The 17,373-nt window shown below is 43.2% G+C and overlaps 1 protein-coding gene across 1 annotated transcript in view; it reads left to right on the top strand.

Annotated features, from left to right (window-relative positions):
- KIF19 (kinesin family member 19) overlaps positions 1-17,373 on the top strand; it is a 64,470-nt gene that overhangs the window by 43,471 nt on the left and 3,626 nt on the right. Inside the window, exons 8-19 of the mRNA XM_077253396.1 lie at positions 970-1,116; positions 1,228-1,350; positions 1,997-2,153; positions 2,234-2,408; positions 2,563-2,761; positions 5,445-5,715; positions 6,054-6,175; positions 6,376-6,545; positions 7,527-7,632; positions 13,426-13,510; positions 14,049-14,449; positions 14,796-14,946. Of these exons, the coding sequence (XP_077109511.1) occupies positions 970-1,116; positions 1,228-1,350; positions 1,997-2,153; positions 2,234-2,408; positions 2,563-2,761; positions 5,445-5,715; positions 6,054-6,175; positions 6,376-6,545; positions 7,527-7,632; positions 13,426-13,510; positions 14,049-14,449; positions 14,796-14,946 (2,107 nt within the window). The remainder of the gene's footprint in view (positions 1-969; positions 1,117-1,227; positions 1,351-1,996; positions 2,154-2,233; positions 2,409-2,562; positions 2,762-5,444; positions 5,716-6,053; positions 6,176-6,375; positions 6,546-7,526; positions 7,633-13,425; positions 13,511-14,048; positions 14,450-14,795; positions 14,947-17,373) is intronic.

The raw sequence follows: 17,373 nt of genomic DNA, 5'->3' as shown, positions 1-17,373 counted from the left end.
TTTAATTTTTTTTTATTATTTTTAAACATTCTATCTTTTACTATTGATGCTGCATAGGCAGCATCTATAGTAAAAAGTTGGTCACACTTGTCAAACACTATGTTTGACAAGTGTGACCAACCTGTCAGTCAGTTTTCCAAGCGATGCTACAGATCGCTTGGAAAACTTTAGCATTCTGCAAGCTAATTTCGCTTGCAAAATGCTAAAAAAAAAACGCGAAAAAAACGCAAAAAAAAAATGCGGATTTCTTGCAGAAAATTTCCGGTTTTCTTCAGGAAATTTCTGCAAGAAATCCTGACGTGCGCACATACCCTCACTTTTGACTGCGAGAGATTTGTGCCCCAAAGTTAGGCATAGTGCCCCCAGTCCCAGACTCAGTGCCCTTTGTCATAACAGTGCCAGCCTCGGTGCTGCCAATTACTACTATCTGTTAGTAATTCCAGCAACAGTGATTCCACGCATACTGTGTCCTTAACAGTGCCAGTACCTCCATTTTAATGCTATTATTAGTTTCAACGATAGTGCCCACATGACAGTGCTATTATCAGTGACAGCCAAAGTCCCTCCATGGCAGTGCTATTATCATTGAGAGCCATAGTGCCCCCATAGGAGTGCTATTATCAATGACAGCCATAGTGCTCCCATGGCAGTGCTATTATCAGTGACAGCCATAGTGCCCCCATGACAGTGCTATTATTAGTGACAGCCATAGTGCCCCATGACAGTGTTGTTATCAGTGACAGCCATAGTGTCCCCATTAGTGAGCAGTACTATTGTTAGTGACAGCCACAGCCATAGTGCTCCCATTAGTGAGCTATTATTAGTGACAGCCATAGTGCCTCCTTGGCAGTGCTCTTAATAGTGATATCCATAGTGCCCCCATGACAGGGTTGTTATTAGTGACAGCTATAGTGCACCCACGATTTTGCCATTTTCTTTAACAAGTGACCTTTTTTTTCTTCGCTGTAGACTCAGAACCGAGGTCAGAGGATGAAGGAAGGGGCACACATCAATCGCTCCCTGCTGGCGCTGGGCAACTGTATTAACGCCCTCAGTGACAGAGGAGGCAATAAGTACGTCAACTACCGAGACAGCAAGCTGACCAGACTCCTGAAGGTACCATCCATCCAATAATCCAAACACATTCCACTGATCTACAGCTTTTTCTCAGATTGTCAGCTCTGTGGTCCAAATATGGCTTTCCTTACCCTCCTTTTTCATCATCAGGACTCATTGGGCGGGAATAGTCGCACTGTGATGATCGCTCACATAAGTCCGGCCAGTAGTGCCTTCGAGGAGTCCCGGAATACCCTCACCTACGCTGACCGTGCCAAAAATATCAAGACCCGGGTATGTACACTGCCCTCCCGTAAGGGTAACTCTACTATTACCAATTTTCAGAATTGTTGCTTTGTTTTACCTGGATTTAGTCACTGACAGAGAGATATTCCTATGTAACCACACAGGTAGTAACTACTTGTGAAATCTACCAGAGGTAGGGCTAAGTCTGTAGGACTACATACAAAGTGCATATGGTGAAAGACAGACAGCAAATTGGGCACTCTAGATTGGCCCTCGCAGACTGGTAAGCAGGGCTGCCACTAGGAATTTTGGGGCCCCATACTGGCAAAATGTTCGGGGCCCCCTTGAGACTCCACCCAGGCTCCACCCCAGCCCCGCTTCCACCCCTCGACCCTTCCACAGTCCCACCGCCCACTCATAGAAAAACTCCACATCTGCACCACGTCCTCACCAATCACACATTAACAGTTCCCATCACCAGATCACATACAAAGCCAGCAGCTTTCTGCTTGTTTTTTTTTTAAGCCACCACAACAAGGTAGACTCTTGTGGCCGGGCCCTACTCTACTCTAACCTATTAAATATTGGTTAAAATATGCAATACAATTTAGGTATATTTTGTATCTAACAATGCAATTCAAAGTAATTCCATGCTATTCCTTTCCATTACATCAGTTCTTCTTCTGTCCTTCAGGTGAAGCGGAACCTTCTCAATGTCTCCTACCACATTGCCCAGTACACCAGTATAATTTCAGACCTGAGAAACGAGATCCAGAGACTCAAGGAGAAGATTGACGAGCAAGGTTTGACACAGATGAGGAATGAGAAGAGCGATATTCGCAACATCCAAGGTGATATTTGGCGTCTTTTGATAGTCCCATAGACTCCCAAGTAATATTCATGCTAATACCTACAATATTCTGACCAACAGCTGAAGTCCAGCTCCATACATTACCCTATGACAGACGAGAGATGGACCAGCTCCGGGAGCAGCTAATAAAAGCTTTTAGGGAACAGATGGACATCCGCAAACAGCTGATGGACCTGGAGAACAACCACATGGAGATACAGATGGAGACTTCCCGTCACTTCCTCATCATTGCCGAGTAGGTGGAGAACTATACCAACACATTGGTTTGCTAACATTTTGAGGTTCCATGTTCGAAACCAGCAATTTAACAACTTTGGCGAACTGTGGGATGTTAGTGATCTAGCGCTATAGGCCACCAGCAATCGCTTTTTCCCTTCTTATGATTACAGCTGGGAGCAAGAAAAAACTCGTCGAGTCCGCAAGTGGCGAGAAGAGCTGAGGAGGGAATCTTATGGCAAAGATGATAGCGAAAAGGACTCAGACACTGGAGATGACCAGTCCGACATCATGGAACCGTCGGAAGTGACAGTGGCCAGAGAGAACGTTCACGCCCTGGTAGTAGATCAAAGCAAGCTGCGCCGCCAAAAGGTATTAGTAGAATCATGAATTTAGTAACTTGACCCAACCCTAGAGTTGGTACAACTCAACTCACATGACCCAGGACATCAGCCACGTCAGTAATCATTGGCCACTGGATAGGAGCCATGGGAACTCCCTCTTACCTAACTGCTTCCAGTGGTCTTCTTTTGATTAGCCAGCCTGGAGTGACATCACATGTGCGTCATGATATTAAGCCAGACCGGCTAATCATAACTAGAGCCGCAGATGTCGCCAGGTAAGAGGCAATTCTCGCGGCTCCCATCCAGTGGACATACCGTAGATTACTGTCGTCGATTTGCACCAACTCTGCACAACTCCAGTCACATCTGAAGATGCCCTGAGACTGGTGGGTCTACCTGGAATGTGTCAGCAGTTTGCTGACAGACACATCTAACCCTATAAATTGGTTGTTCATATTCCACAATGTGCCATAGAGGGCATTGCCCAGAATGCGACCTGATATGAGGTGAAAGAGAACCTGAGAATTAACAGCAGCACATTATATTGGCTAGAGTGCAAAATATACCAAATACAGTTATATGAAAAAGTTTGGGCACCCCTATTAATCTTAAGCTTAATGTTTTATAAAAATAGTTTTTTTGCAACAGCTATTTCAGTTTCATATATCTAATAACTGTTGGACACATTAATGTTTCCGCCTTGAAATGAGGTTTATTGTACTAACAGAAAATGTGCAATCTGCATTCAAACAAAATTTGACAGGTGCATAAGTATGGGCACCTCACCAGAAAAGTGACAATAATATTTAGTAGATCCTCCTTTTGCAAAAATAACAGCCTCTAGTCACTTCCTGTAGCTTTTAATGAGTTCCTGGATCCTGGATGAAGGTATTTTTGACCATTCCTCTTTACAAAACAATTCCAGTTCAGTTAAGTTTGATGGTCACCGAGCATGGACAGCCCTCTTCAAATGATCCCACAGATGTTCAATGATATTCAGGTCTGCGGACTGGGATGGCCATTCCAGAACAGTGTAATTGTTCCTCTGCATGAATGCCTGAGTGTTTTGGATCATTGTCTTGCTGAAAGATCCATCCCCTGCGTAACTTCAACTTTGTCACTGATTCATGAACATTATTGTCAAGAATCTGCTGATACTGAGAGGAATCCATGCGTCCCTCAACTTTAACAAGATTCCCGGTGCCGGCATTGGCTACACAGACCCAAAGCATGATGTTTTTCTTGGAATGCTGTGTTTTTTTGCCGCCATGCATAACGCCTTTTTTGTATGACCAAACAACTCAGTCTTGGTTTCATCAGTCCACAGGACCTTCTTCCAAAAAGAAATTGGCTTCTCCAAATGTGCTTTTGCATACCTCAGCCGACTCTGTTTGGGGCGTGCTTGCAGAAATGGCTTCTTTCGCATCACTCTCACATACAGCTTCTCCTTGTGCAAAGTGCGTTGTATAGTTGACCGATGCACAGTGACACCATCTGCAGCAAGTTGATGCTGCAGCTCTCTGGAGGTGGTCTGAGGATTGTCCTTGACTGATCTCACCATTCTTCTTCTCTGCCTTTCTGATGTTTTTCTTGGCCTGCCACTTCTGGCCTTAACAAGAACTGTACCTGTGTTCTTCCATTTCCTTACTATGTTCCTCTCAGTGGAAATTGACAGGTTAAATCTCTTAGACAGCTTTTTGTATCCTTCCCCTGAACAACTATGTTGAATAATCTTTGTTTTCAGATCATTTAACAGTTGTTTTGAGGAGCCCATGATGCCACTCTTCAGGAGAGATTCAAACAGAACAACTTGCAAGTGGCTACTTTAAGTAGTTTTTCTCATGATTGCATACACCTGGCTATGAAGTTCAAAGCTCAATGAGGTTACAAAACCAAAAAAAGTGCTTTAGTAAGTCAGTAAAAAGTAGGTAGGAATATTTAAAACAAGAAAATGATAAGGGTGCCCATACTTATGCACTTGTCAAATTTTGTTTGAATACAGATTGCACATTTTCTGTTAGTACAATAAACCTCATTTCAAGGCAGAAACATTACTGTGTCCAACAGTTATTAGATATATGAAACTAAAATAGCTGTTGAAAAAAAAACAATTTTTATAAAACATTAAGCTTAAGATTAATAGGGGTGCCCAAACTTTTTCATATAACTGTATATGTCAAAAACAGCACAAAATAAGTAAAGCTAAGTATTTGACCCACCTGATGATTAGGGTTTGGCTACTTCAAACAATCTGAGGTCCTGTGACAATAATGTGATCCCAAAGGACCCCTAGCTCTCTATAATACTCTGTATCCGTAACTCTCATTCACTTCCATGGGATACCTCCTTAAGATCTGCTAAGTAGCCTATTTCTGTTTAATGCAATAATAAAAGTGGTTACACAAGACACTTCCAATGCATCAGCTGTTCCATAGGAAATATAGTGGCTGCCATTCAGATGAATATATGGAATACATGGGCGGCTTGTATCCATCCAAGTGAGAGCCGCACTTATAGAAGCCCTTCCCTCTGATCAGAGGGCGACCTAACCTGGGGATCCCTTCCATGGAGTGTACAATAGGGCATATAGACAGGGGTTGTTTTCATAAGACAACCCCCTTTGTGAAGATTTACACTGTCAGCAGCTGGAGTAATAGTATGAGTATGTCAGGATGAAGTTAGTCCTTCACTCTCTGTCATGTCTTCTCCAGATGGAATTGGAGAAGCGATTTAAAGAAATACGGCAGCGAGCAAGAAGGTTAGAAGAGATTTTACCCAAACGAATCAGCTCGGAGGAACAGAGGGAGGTCCTAAGCCTCTTGTGTAAAGTCCATGAACTCGAAATAGAAAATACAGAGATGCAGTCTCATGCATTGCTCAAAGACAATATGATCCGGCAGAAGAATTACATGGTGCAGAAGTTTGAGCAACATCGGTGTCTGTGTGATGAGATCATCAAGCAGCAGAGACGCATCATCGCCGGTAAGGATTCCCATTGGGATCGGAATACAAACGAAGAACCATTTCCTCATTCTGTAGGTTCTCTTTTGGTCAACCAGAGCTAACTAGAGACTATTGAGGACTCTGTGATGGGTGGATCTTCTATCTAGGCTAGACAATCTCATTTGACAAATGGAAGTGATGGTGCATCTAGTTGACTCAAGAATGGGAAACTTTGAGCAAATGGTTGAGAAATTTTGAAGGCAATGAACAGGTTGACTAAATTAATTTTTCTGAGCAATACTAGTAGCCCTATAGTTTATAGATGATGAGTCCATGTTGGGTTGAAGATTTCTCTTTCATGGTTCCTCTGTTTATAGACCACAACCTGACTGTCCCTCCTCGCCTGGAGGACTTGTATGAGCTCTACCTTCGAGAGCTGGAAGATGGCACATTGGACCGAATAACCATTATTGACAAAACTTCTGTTTTAGCCCTAAAAGTAAGTAAGGTTAACTCCTTTATTCCCCATAGGATATTGATTGGATAAACCCCGAGGGCACCAGGCTCCTTCCTTTCTTCCTAGCTTGTCTATCCACCATTAGTGAAGAGATGTGAAGTTCTTCATCTTGTCAAAAGCTCTATTTCTAAGATGTTCAATGTTTCCTCTGGACTCTAATTCAGTTTGTTAATATTTTGCAGGACAGCCAGAACTCATTGCCTAAAATCCCTCAAATCACAGCAGAAGAGACGTCCCAGGAACCAGACTCAGACCAAGAGAGCGTCCGTACGTTTGGATCAGATAACATGAATCTGAACCAAAAAGAGTCCTACAGAAGAATCCTTCCACGACTACTCTCAGAGACAGAAAGGTTGGAGACTCAAAATCTGCCCTAACCATAGTAATAAGGTCCTATTACAGTGTAGTATTCCCTGAGGGACCAGTAACTAAAACCTCTCTTAGATCTTCATCATGTAGGAGATGGACCAAGTTAATAGGATCTTGAAGTTCTCACTTGATGTTTATTGTCACTGCTTCCCACCAGCCAACCCCATTAGTGTCTGAATCTAGTAATGTACCAATAGGTTATTAGAGAGGGAGGGGACAAGTAATGTCTATGAATCTATGAAGTACTCCTTACCTTCTGTTATGTTTTAAGAAGGGTTAGAAAAACATGGCTGCCTTCGCTGGGTTGTATTGTCAATGGGTTGTATTGTTCAGGTAAATGGAGATGAGCTGCAATACCACACACAACCTGTGGACAGGTATGGCGCTATTTTTGAACGAAAGCAAACTTTTTTTTTATTTTGAAGAAACCCTTTAAGAATATTTGACATCATGAAAGGGTTATTCTCTATTTGGATAATCCATTCTCTAATACTATCTACAGTACCTCAGTGTAAAATAAAAATAACCAGTGCTCACTAGCATCGGTGCCATTCCAGAGATGTTGGCGCTAGATCTCCCAGGATTTACGTGACATTAGCTGCTGTGCTCATGTGGATACCAATCAGAGGCCACTAATGGTCAGAGGGAAGTGTAGGCAAAACACTGTCGCACAAGCCCTGAGAGGTCCGACGTCGATGTTGCTGGAACGGTACCGGTGCGATAGGTGAGTATCTTCTATTTTTATTTTACCCTGGGGAATATAGTATTTAAGAAGCGGTTGTCCAAGTAGTGGCCTCTCATTTTAAAGTAACAGTTACTGTTATTTTTGGTTGATATTTGTAGTTTTGAGAAATACAATATTTGTATTTTTTTGTATTGGCAGGATCTGCCACTGATTCTTATTGGAAGTGATGAGATTTAACCCTTTATGTTATGTCTGTGCTTTTTTTTTTTTTTTTACCAGTGATGCAAATAAAGTATTTAAAACCAGTCCCCGTGCCCGGCACTTTAAAAACTCTACAGTGGTGACCCCGCCTCCAATACATGTGAATGGGATGGTCAGCAAAGAGGTAGGTAGGAAGGTTTTACCTCTGCTGCCGCTTCTGTAAGTTAGACATCAGGGTTTCTTTTCCTAGCTGACCATAGATTTTAGATAGCTACACAACTCCTTCTCCCATCACCTTGCAAAGTTGTTTCAGCCAAGCATTTAACTTATCTCAGTAGGCAGGAGAAGCATCTCATATACAGTGGGTATGGAAAGTATTCATACCCCTTTAATTTTTTCACTCTTTGTTTCATTGCAGCCATTTGGTAAATTCAAAAAAGTTCATTTTTTTCTCATTAATGTACACTCTGCACCCTATCTTGACTGAAAAACAGAAATGCAATTTTTGCTAATTTATTAAAAAAGAAAAACTGAAATATCACATGGTCATAAGTATTCAGACCCTTTGCTCAGTATTGAGGAGAAGCACCTTTTCAGCTAGTACAGCCATGAGTCTTCTTGGGAATGATGCAACAAGCTTTTCACACCTGGATTTGGGGATCCTCTGCCATTCTTCCTTGCAGATCCTCTCCAATTCCTTCAAGTTGGATGGTGAACGTTGGTGGACAGCCATTTTCAGGTCTCTCCAGAGATGCTCAATTGGATTTAGGTCAGGGCTCTGGCTGGGCCAGTAAAGAATGGTCACAGAGTTGTTCTGAAGCCACTCCTTTGTTATTTTAGCTGTGTGTTTGCTTTGCCAAGTATTCAAAGGGGTCGGATATGGCTTTAAGCCCTTCACGACTCGTGTCTCCCCCTTTGATGTGGGCTCAGGCGATGAGCTCACCTCAAAGCCGGAACATGTCAGCTGTTTTGAACAGCTGACATGTACCCACAATAGCGGTGGGTGAAATCGCAATCCACCCGCCGCTATTAACTAGTTAAATGCTGCTGTCAATCTCTGACAGCGGCATTTAACTAGCGCTTCTGGCCTTCAGGCTGGAAATGTGCACATCGCTGACCTCCGTCACGTGATCGGGGGTCAGCGATGCGTCGGCATGACAACAAGAGGTTTCCTGCAGACCTCTATGGTTGTTGATGCCAGATTGCTGTGAGCGCCATCCTGTGGTCGGCGGTCATAGCAGTGCATCAATTCTACTACATAGGAGCGATCTGAGCATCGCTCCTATGTAGCAGAGCCGATCAAGCTATGCCAGCTTCTAGCCTCCCATGGAGGCTATAGAAGCATGGCAAAAGTAAAAAAAATGTTTTCAAAAATATGAAAAAAAATATAAAAGTTTAAATCACCCCCCTTTCGCCCCATTCAAAATAAAACAATAAAAAAATCAAACCTGCACATATTTGGTATTGCCGCTTTCAGAGTCGTCCGATCTATCAATAAAAAAAAGAATTAACCTGATCGCTAAACGGCTTAGCGAGAAAAAAATTAAAAACGCCAGAATTACGTTTTTTTGGTCACCGCGACATTGCATTAAAATGACATAACGGGCGATCAAAAGATTGTATCTGCACTGCAATAGTATCATTAAAAATGGCAGCTCGGCATGCAAAAAATAAGTCCTCACCCAACCCTAGATCACGAAAAATAGAGACGCTACGGGTATATTGTTCAATTTTTAAAAAAATTTTTTTTGTAAAGTTTGGAATTTTTTTTCACCACTTACATAAAAAAGAACCTAGACATGTTTGGTGTCTATGAACTCGTAATGACCTGGAGAATCATAATGGCAGGTCAGTTTTAGCATTTAGTGAACCTAGCAAAAAAGCTAAACAAAAAACAAGTGTGGGATTGCACTTTTTTTGCAATTTCACCACACTTGGAATTTTTTTCCCGTTTTCTAGTACACGACATAGTAAAACCAATGGTGTCGTTCATAAGTACAACTCGTCCTGCAAAAAATAATATAAAATTAACGGCTCTGGGAAGAAGGGGAGCGAAAAACGAAAACGCAAAAACAAAAAAGGGCTGTGGTGAGAAGGGGTTAAAGAAGGCGATTAATTTTATTATAATAATTAAATGATTACAGAAAATAGGAAATAGTGTGATATTGCATACAATTTTGCATAATATAAATCACAAAGGTAAAGTACTTACATTGCACGCTACACAGGAAAAACTTCACTAGGAGTAGCACATCATCTGTCAGGGAACATCAGCTGTGAGAAGCAGAACAGAGAAGACAGAGAAATTCCAGGGATCCATACTGTGGCGTCACTGGTGTTCCGTTTTAGTCCACAGGTTAACAGAGCTTCTGTCTTAGCTGAAGTCTTCCCCAGCTTATAATTTGTTTAGAGAAAAAAATGCTTGCGTAACCAAGCCCTACCAAGTTCTATTTGTCCGGTATAGTATCCCTCTGTCTGAGTGGCCAACTCTTCAGGCGTAAATTAACATCGGACAAATACATCACCGGATGAAAGATGCAAAAGACCCTCCTGGTACCAAATATTTTTCCATACTATAAACATGACATTTCTCACCAAACTTTGATAAAAGAACTATGCAGTAATTGGATAATACTATAAACATATGCTTTCCCACCAAACATTGATAAAGGAGATATGCGATCCAGGTTTTGGGAAAATTACAGAAAATACAAGGCTAATATAAGCTGAACTATTATTGTCTAATATCTTAAAGGTTCCTTAAAGACAGGCTACCAATATGGATTCCTGATGGCCATTAACATCTTAGCACTACAGTGCTTAGGGTCAATGTCTTGTTGGAAGGTGAACCTTCGGCCAAGTCTGTGGTCCAGAGCACTCTGGAAGAGGTTTTCATCCAGGATATCTCTGTTCTTGGCCGCATTAATGTTTCCTTCAATGACAACCAGTTGTCCTGTCCCTGCTGCTGAAAAACACCCCCATAGCATGATGCTGCCACCTCCATGATTCACTGTTGGGATTGTATTGGGCAGGTGATGAGCAGTGCCTAGTTTTTCCATACATACCACTTAGAATTATCATCAAAAAGGTCTATCTTCGTCTCATCACACCAGAGAATCTTATTTCTCATAGTCTGGGAGTCCTTCATGTGTTTTTTTAGCAAACACTATACTGGCTTTCATATGTCTTTCACTGAGGAGAGGCTTCCGTCGGGCCACTCTGCCATAAAGGCCCGACTTGTAGAGGGCTGCAGTGGTAGTTGACTTTGTGGAACTTTCTCCCATCTCCCTACTGCACCTCTGGAGCTCAGCCACAGTGATCTTGGGGTTCTTCTTTACCTCTCTCACCAAGGCTCTTCTCCCACGATTGCTCAGTTTGGCTGGACGACCAGGTCTAGGAAGACTTCTGGTGGTCCCAAATTTCTTCCATTTAAGGATTATGGAGGCCACTGTGCTTTTAGGATCATTGAGTACTGCAGAAATTCTGTTGTAACCTTGGCCAGATCTGTGCCTTGCCACAATTCTGTCTCTGAGCTCCTTGGCCAGTTCCTTTGACCTTATGATTCTCATTTGGTCTGACATGCACTGCGAGCTGTGAGGTCTTATATAGACAGGTGTGTACCTTTCCCAATCAAGTCCTATCAGTTTAATTAAACACAGCTGGACTCCAATGAAGGAGTAGACCCATCATAAGTAGGATCACAAGGAAATAGACAGCATGCCACTTAAATATGAGTGTCTGAGCAAAGGGTCGGAATACTTATGACCATGTGATATTTCAATTTTTCTCTTTTATTAAATTTGCAAAACATTCTACATTTCTGTTTTTTTCAGTCAAGATGGGGGTACAGAGTGTACAATAATGTGAAAAAAATGAACTTTTTTGAATTTACCAAATGGCTGCAGTGAAACAAAGAGTGAAAAATTTAAAGGCATCTAAATACTTTTCGTACCCACTGTACATCTCAACCAATGCTCATTATGAGATGATCAGGTGTCCATTATGTTTTGCTGACAATCTTGTACAATGAGCGGCCAGGTCTGCCTGTCTGAGAGCTTCTTTTACGCAGTATCTCTCCTCTAAGACATAAGGACAGGGGTGTTCTTGATGGCAACCATTTTTAAAGGATTTTGACATTTACAGCTTTTACAGCAGGACTCCAATGTAAAGCGACCGTCATATGCAATGACTTCCATGGAAAGCTTTTAGTTCTGCTCTTTACATAACTGCCATAGACTTCAATGAAGAGGTTGGTTCACATGGAGGGTCAAAGTACCTCTTTTTTTATAATTGGTTGACCCCCTTGTTCCACAGATACTCCTTTCATACTAACTAGGGAAGGGAATTTCGAGTTAGTGAATAAGGGGGTCTTTCATTTGGGATCCTTATTTTAAAGCCACACAAGCGAGCTGCCGCAAGACGTTTCTCTCATTCTGGGGGACCTAGAACATCAGTATCTAACATGAACAACCCATTGATTTTATTAAGAACCATGTAACATAGTAACCTAGTTAGCAAGGCCGAAAAAATACATTTGTCCATCCAGTTCAGCCTATATTCCGTGAGAATAAATCCCCAGATCTGCGTCCTTCTAAAGAACCTAATAACTGTAAGATACAATATTGTCACGCTCCAGGCATCCAGGCCTCTCTTGAACCCCTCGACTGAGTTCACCATCACCACCTCCTCAGGCAAGGAATTCCAGATTCTCAATGCCCTAACAGTAAGGCTATGTGCACACGTTGCAGAATTGGCATGCGTTTTCCCGCTAAACACAAGCGTTTTGCAAGGGTAATTAGCTAGCGTTTTCCAAGCGATCTGGAGCATCGCTTGGAAAACTGATTGACAACTTGGCCACACTTGTCAAGCATAGTGCTTGACAAGTGTGACCAACTTTTTACTATTGATGCTGCCTATGCAGCATCAATAGTAAAAGATGGAATGTTAAAAATAATTTTTTAAAAATGGTTATTCTCACCTTCCGACAGCCCCCGATCTCCTCAGCGGTGCTCCCGGCAGCTTCCGTTCCCAGGGATGCATTGCACGAAGGACCTTTGTGACGTCACGGTCACGTGACCGCGACGTGATCCCAGGTCCTTCGCGCAATGTATCCCTGGGAACGGAAGCCGCCGTGTGCACCGCTGAGAGGACTCCGGGGGCCATCGGAATGTAAGTATATCAGTATTTTTTATTTTAATTCTTTTTTTTTAACAGAAATATGGTTCCCAAGGGCCTGGAGGAGAGTCTCCTCTCCACCAGACCCGGGTACCACCGCACATGAAGCGCTCACTTTACCCATGGTGGGCATAGCCACATGCGTAAAGTGAGCGTTTCAATGCATTCCTATGTGTGAGGAATCGCCGCGATTCCGCACAAAGAATGAGCATGCTGCGTATTTTTCCGCGATGCAATTCCGCCGCGGAAAAATATGCAGCATTAGCACAGCATTGCGGAATCCTATTGAATTCAATGGGCTGTGTTGTGCATGCGTTTTCGCAGCGAAAAAGCGCGACACAAACGCATACAATCCGCAACGTGTGCATATAGCCTAAAGAATCCTCTTCTATGTTGGTGGAAAAACTTTCTCTCCTCCAGACGCAGAGAATGCCCCCTTGTGATCGTCAACTTCCTTGGTATAAACAGATCCTCGGAGAGATATTTTATTGTCTCCTTATATACAGTACTTATACTTGGTTATTAGATCATCCCTCAGTCATCTTTTTTCTAGACTAAATAATCCTAATTTTGCTAATCTCTCTGGGAATTGTAGTTCCTCCATCCCCTTTTTTAATTTTGTTGCCCTCCTTTTGTAATCGCTCTAGTTCCATTATATCCTTCATGTAATGCTTAATTTCTCCTGTGGTGGTGCTGCAGAGAAATGTAACCCTTACTGATCAGAGCTGATCACTGGTGATCTCAACAGTATGATTATCTTGCTAATGAGGAGCCCTTTTAAAAAAAAGTTGTTTTTTTACAGTCTTTTCCACGTGACAATAGAGTTAGGAACGGCCTCATCAACTCCTCTCCTGACAATAGCGACAAGGTTGCATTAACAAGAAAAGGTGAGAGGCATTAGATGGTGAATTGATGAAATGTTAACCTTTATAAAAACTCTAGTATACATATTTACTCTCTGTACAATACCTGAGAAAGGTACATGTTCATGCCTTCAATTCCTTACACCCTCATTAACATACAGTATTTCCTCTAAATTATCATCTCACCCCCTGAACCCCGAACTTCACCAGAAAGCCACACACATTACTACATGGTGCAGCACCAGCACATTATGTACCCCGATGTAAAAGCAAAAACATGATTACTCAGGACCATCTTGACCCAAGGAACCTGTAATTATTACAATCATGGTCACTTCCAGTTGGTCAATATGGGAGACTCCAAAATTAAGTATCACCAATAAGAAAAACTCCAATTAGTTAAGCGATAGCTAAAGATCCACCAGAAATTGATGTTCTGAAGTTTGGATGGAGTTATCGATAGGTGCATAAAGTGCCCATGGCAGTCTCTGGGAGATTTGGGGTAATTGGCACACGTTGGTGGTCACCTGTTGAGTAAACTTTTGGGGTTTTTTTCATTCAGAGAAAAAAGAAATTCTAAGCAGCATTAAAAGTATTTCGGTAAAAGCAGCCCGAAGACGTTCCCGTGTTGTAGAGGGTGATCGTCTACAGCTACTTCAACCTATGAAAGAGAGAAGTAACCTGTCGGTCCATTCTCTGAGCGAGAGTGAGGACAATCCTTTTAGAGATCAACCAATAATAAGCTCTCCACTCCACCATGCAGCCAGTGAAGACAACCTCTCCACCAGCACCGGTGAGATGGTGGCCACCCTAGGCAGAAGAGGTAACCAGCAGAGAGACTCCCCAGGATTTTGGAACCAAGCACAAAAAAAAGGAGCCCAGAAGTTGGAAAAAAGAGAGGAGTCTTTAGAAGTTAAGCGCAGAAAGAAGAGGTCAAGGTCTTTTGAAGTCACTGGCCAAGGGGTAAGGATGTGCAAGATATAACAGGGCCAGTTTTATAGAATATTACAAAGTAGCCCAACCCCAGTTTTTCTCAGAATTTTAAAATCCCTTGTGTCTAGAGTAGAGAAGTTTATTGATAATTGCCCTAATGGTCTAGGGCACTAAAGAGATCAGTGGTAAATTGGCCATATTTTGGGGGTTTCATGCTCTGAGGAGTAGATGAGGATCCTGAGTAATTTCCTAGTTTGTCACTAACCAGCCCTATTTAACACATAGTATCCAAGAGATGGACTGCAGCTAAGGGGTCCAAGCATGAAGATGAAATTGGAAATTACTCTTTCTTTATTTCTTGTCTCTTTTCATTTAGCTTGGACGACCAAAGAACCATCCTTCTCGAAACAGAGCTCTTGAGAGTAACTCGGATCACAAGATCCAGAGTAGCATCCCTCAGAATGTGAACAGCCGTGGAAAAATTGTGCTACCCATAGCACAGGTCAAGCTTCCTCAGAATCAAGCTGGTAGGTGTCATGTAAAGGCCAGTTACAGATATATGGCTGTCAAAGAGTGGGCCCTAGAAACCCCTTCTTTAAGCCAGAGTTCTCAGATGAGTAATATACTTTGTTGACGAATTCAAAAGTGGGTCCTCATCTCCTGCATAGGGGAAAGGGCAAGCTTTAGACCCCATCGACTACTTTGGTGTCTGCTAAGATCCTGTTGATTGACTTGTAAGGTCAAGTTCCCTATTTTTCGCTTTGTAAGACGCTCCGGATTAGAAGACGCACCCCGAATTTTGAGGGAAAACAGGAAAAAAAACTTTTTTTTAATAAATTGGTGGTGCTTCATGCATCTTATTGCTTACCGGGGGTGGTGGCTGCGGTGAAGCGGGGTCCCAAGGTCGCTGCTGGAGGAGGCAGGAGTGGAGCATTGCTGCAGGCTGGGATGAGGGGGTGTGCAGGTGTCCTGTGCTGCAGAGGGGGCTCCTGTGCTGCAGGGGGACTCCTGTGCTGCAGGGGGGGCTCCTGTGCTGCAGGGGGGCTCCTGTGCTGCAGGGGGGGCTACGATGCTGCGTGGGGCTCTGCCTGCAGTACGTCCATGCTTTCCGGTGCTGTGGACTTCGGGAAGATGGCCGCCGGGAGACGGCACATGCGCAGATGGAGATCTTGGGACCAAGATCTCGAGAGATGAGATCTCAGCGCTGAAAGCTCATCTCCCGAGATCCCGGCGGCCATTTTCCCAGAGTCCGTCGCACAGGAAAGCATGGATGAACTGCTGGGGGGCTCTGGCCTTTCACAAAATGTCGCCAGAGCCCCCGCAGCACCGGAGACTCCAGCATCACCCTGGGCAGCAGTGGACACCCACCTCATCCCAGCCTGCAACGGTAAGCGGTATATCCGCTTTGTAAGACGCACCCCCATTTACCCCCCAAATTTGGGGGAAATAAAGTGCGTCTTACAAAACGAAAAATACGGTAACTGTATTTGCACATTTTGGTGCCTAGGTTAAAGTGAACCTGTCACCAGGTTTGGCTGATAAGAGATATGGCCATCACCTTTCAGGGCTGATATACAGCATTCTATAATACTGTATATCTGCCCCCAACCCGACCTGTAAAAGAAGAAAAATAACTTTTCTAATACTCATCTGGGGGGCGGTCCGGTCCAGTGAGCATCACTGGTCTTGGCCCAGGGCCTCCCATTTTCTTACGATCTCCGTCCTCCTGCTTGCTTTGTGTGGATGACGCATCCCTTCATCATCCACACAGTCTCTTTAGAACAGCGCTCCTGCGCAGGCGTACTTCTCTGCCCTGACAAGGGCAGAGCAAAGTACTGCAGTGCGCATGCGCTGGGGCTCTTTGACCTTTCCCAGCACCTGCGCACTGCAGTACTTGGCTCTGCCCTCAACAGAGAAGTGCGCCTGTGCAGGACAGCGGTGCCGAGGAGACGTGTCATCCACAGGAAACAAGCAGGAGGGCGGCATTGGAAGAAGAAGAGAGGCGCCGGACCCAGAAGAGCGACACCCATTGGGCCTGACCGCCCCGCACATGAGTATAATAAAAGTTATTTTTCTTCTCTTGCAGGTCGGGTTGGGAGCAGATATACAGCATTATAGAATGTTGTACATCAGCCCTGAAAGGTGATGGCCGTATCTCTTATCGGTCAAACCTGGTGACAGGTTCCCTTTAAATACTTCCGGATCGCCCATAGAGTATGAATGTCCAGGTTCTTCTCTGCAGTGACATTCTAAACATCATTGCATAGTTGGAGCTGGGAGCCGGCTGTAAGACACAGCAAGACTCCCTGTAGAGAAGGCAGCGATGGTTATTTACAGTCTCTGCCTTCCCAATCTCTTTACACAGTATAAGAAGCATTAATGGCCAACCCTCTTCCTAACCCAATGATCATGTGATCCCTGGGTGTAGGGAGGGAGCAGGATCTGCTGGGTCCTAAGAGACCCAGTCACATCTGCTTTAAAGGAGGCTGAATTTTCTCTATAACTAGGAAGCTCATATACTATGCCCAGTTACAGGGGAAATCAGATAAAAAGTATTTAAATGTTGAAATGCCCCACAACATTTTTATGACCTTATAGGCCGGCACAATGTGTGACACAAATGAAAAATAAATAAAAAGCAGGATAAGTAAATAATAGCCGAAGCCAATCAAAATCGATGTTACTAGCCCTGCGCCTTTGGAAAAAAAACCAACATGTGACAATAGAAATAATGTAACAAAATTTAAAACATTTTTAGAGGTTCTTTGTAGTCCTAAAAATTTGAAAAACAGACACGTAATTTCTTTATTTTGCTACTGAAAAAAATGTATGAAAATAGCATAAAAATTAGACCCCACAAGTAATGACATAAAAACGCTGAAAAAATGACTTGCACATCCGAACGAGAAAACATTTTTTACAGCTGTTTAAAGCGCATGTATGAAAAAACCCTG

The sequence above is a fragment of the Ranitomeya variabilis genome, chromosome 4, assembly GCF_051348905.1.
Source record: "Ranitomeya variabilis isolate aRanVar5 chromosome 4, aRanVar5.hap1, whole genome shotgun sequence".
NCBI lineage: Eukaryota > Metazoa > Chordata > Amphibia > Anura > Dendrobatidae > Ranitomeya > Ranitomeya variabilis.
This window is presented reverse-complemented; position numbering and strand designations above follow the sequence as displayed.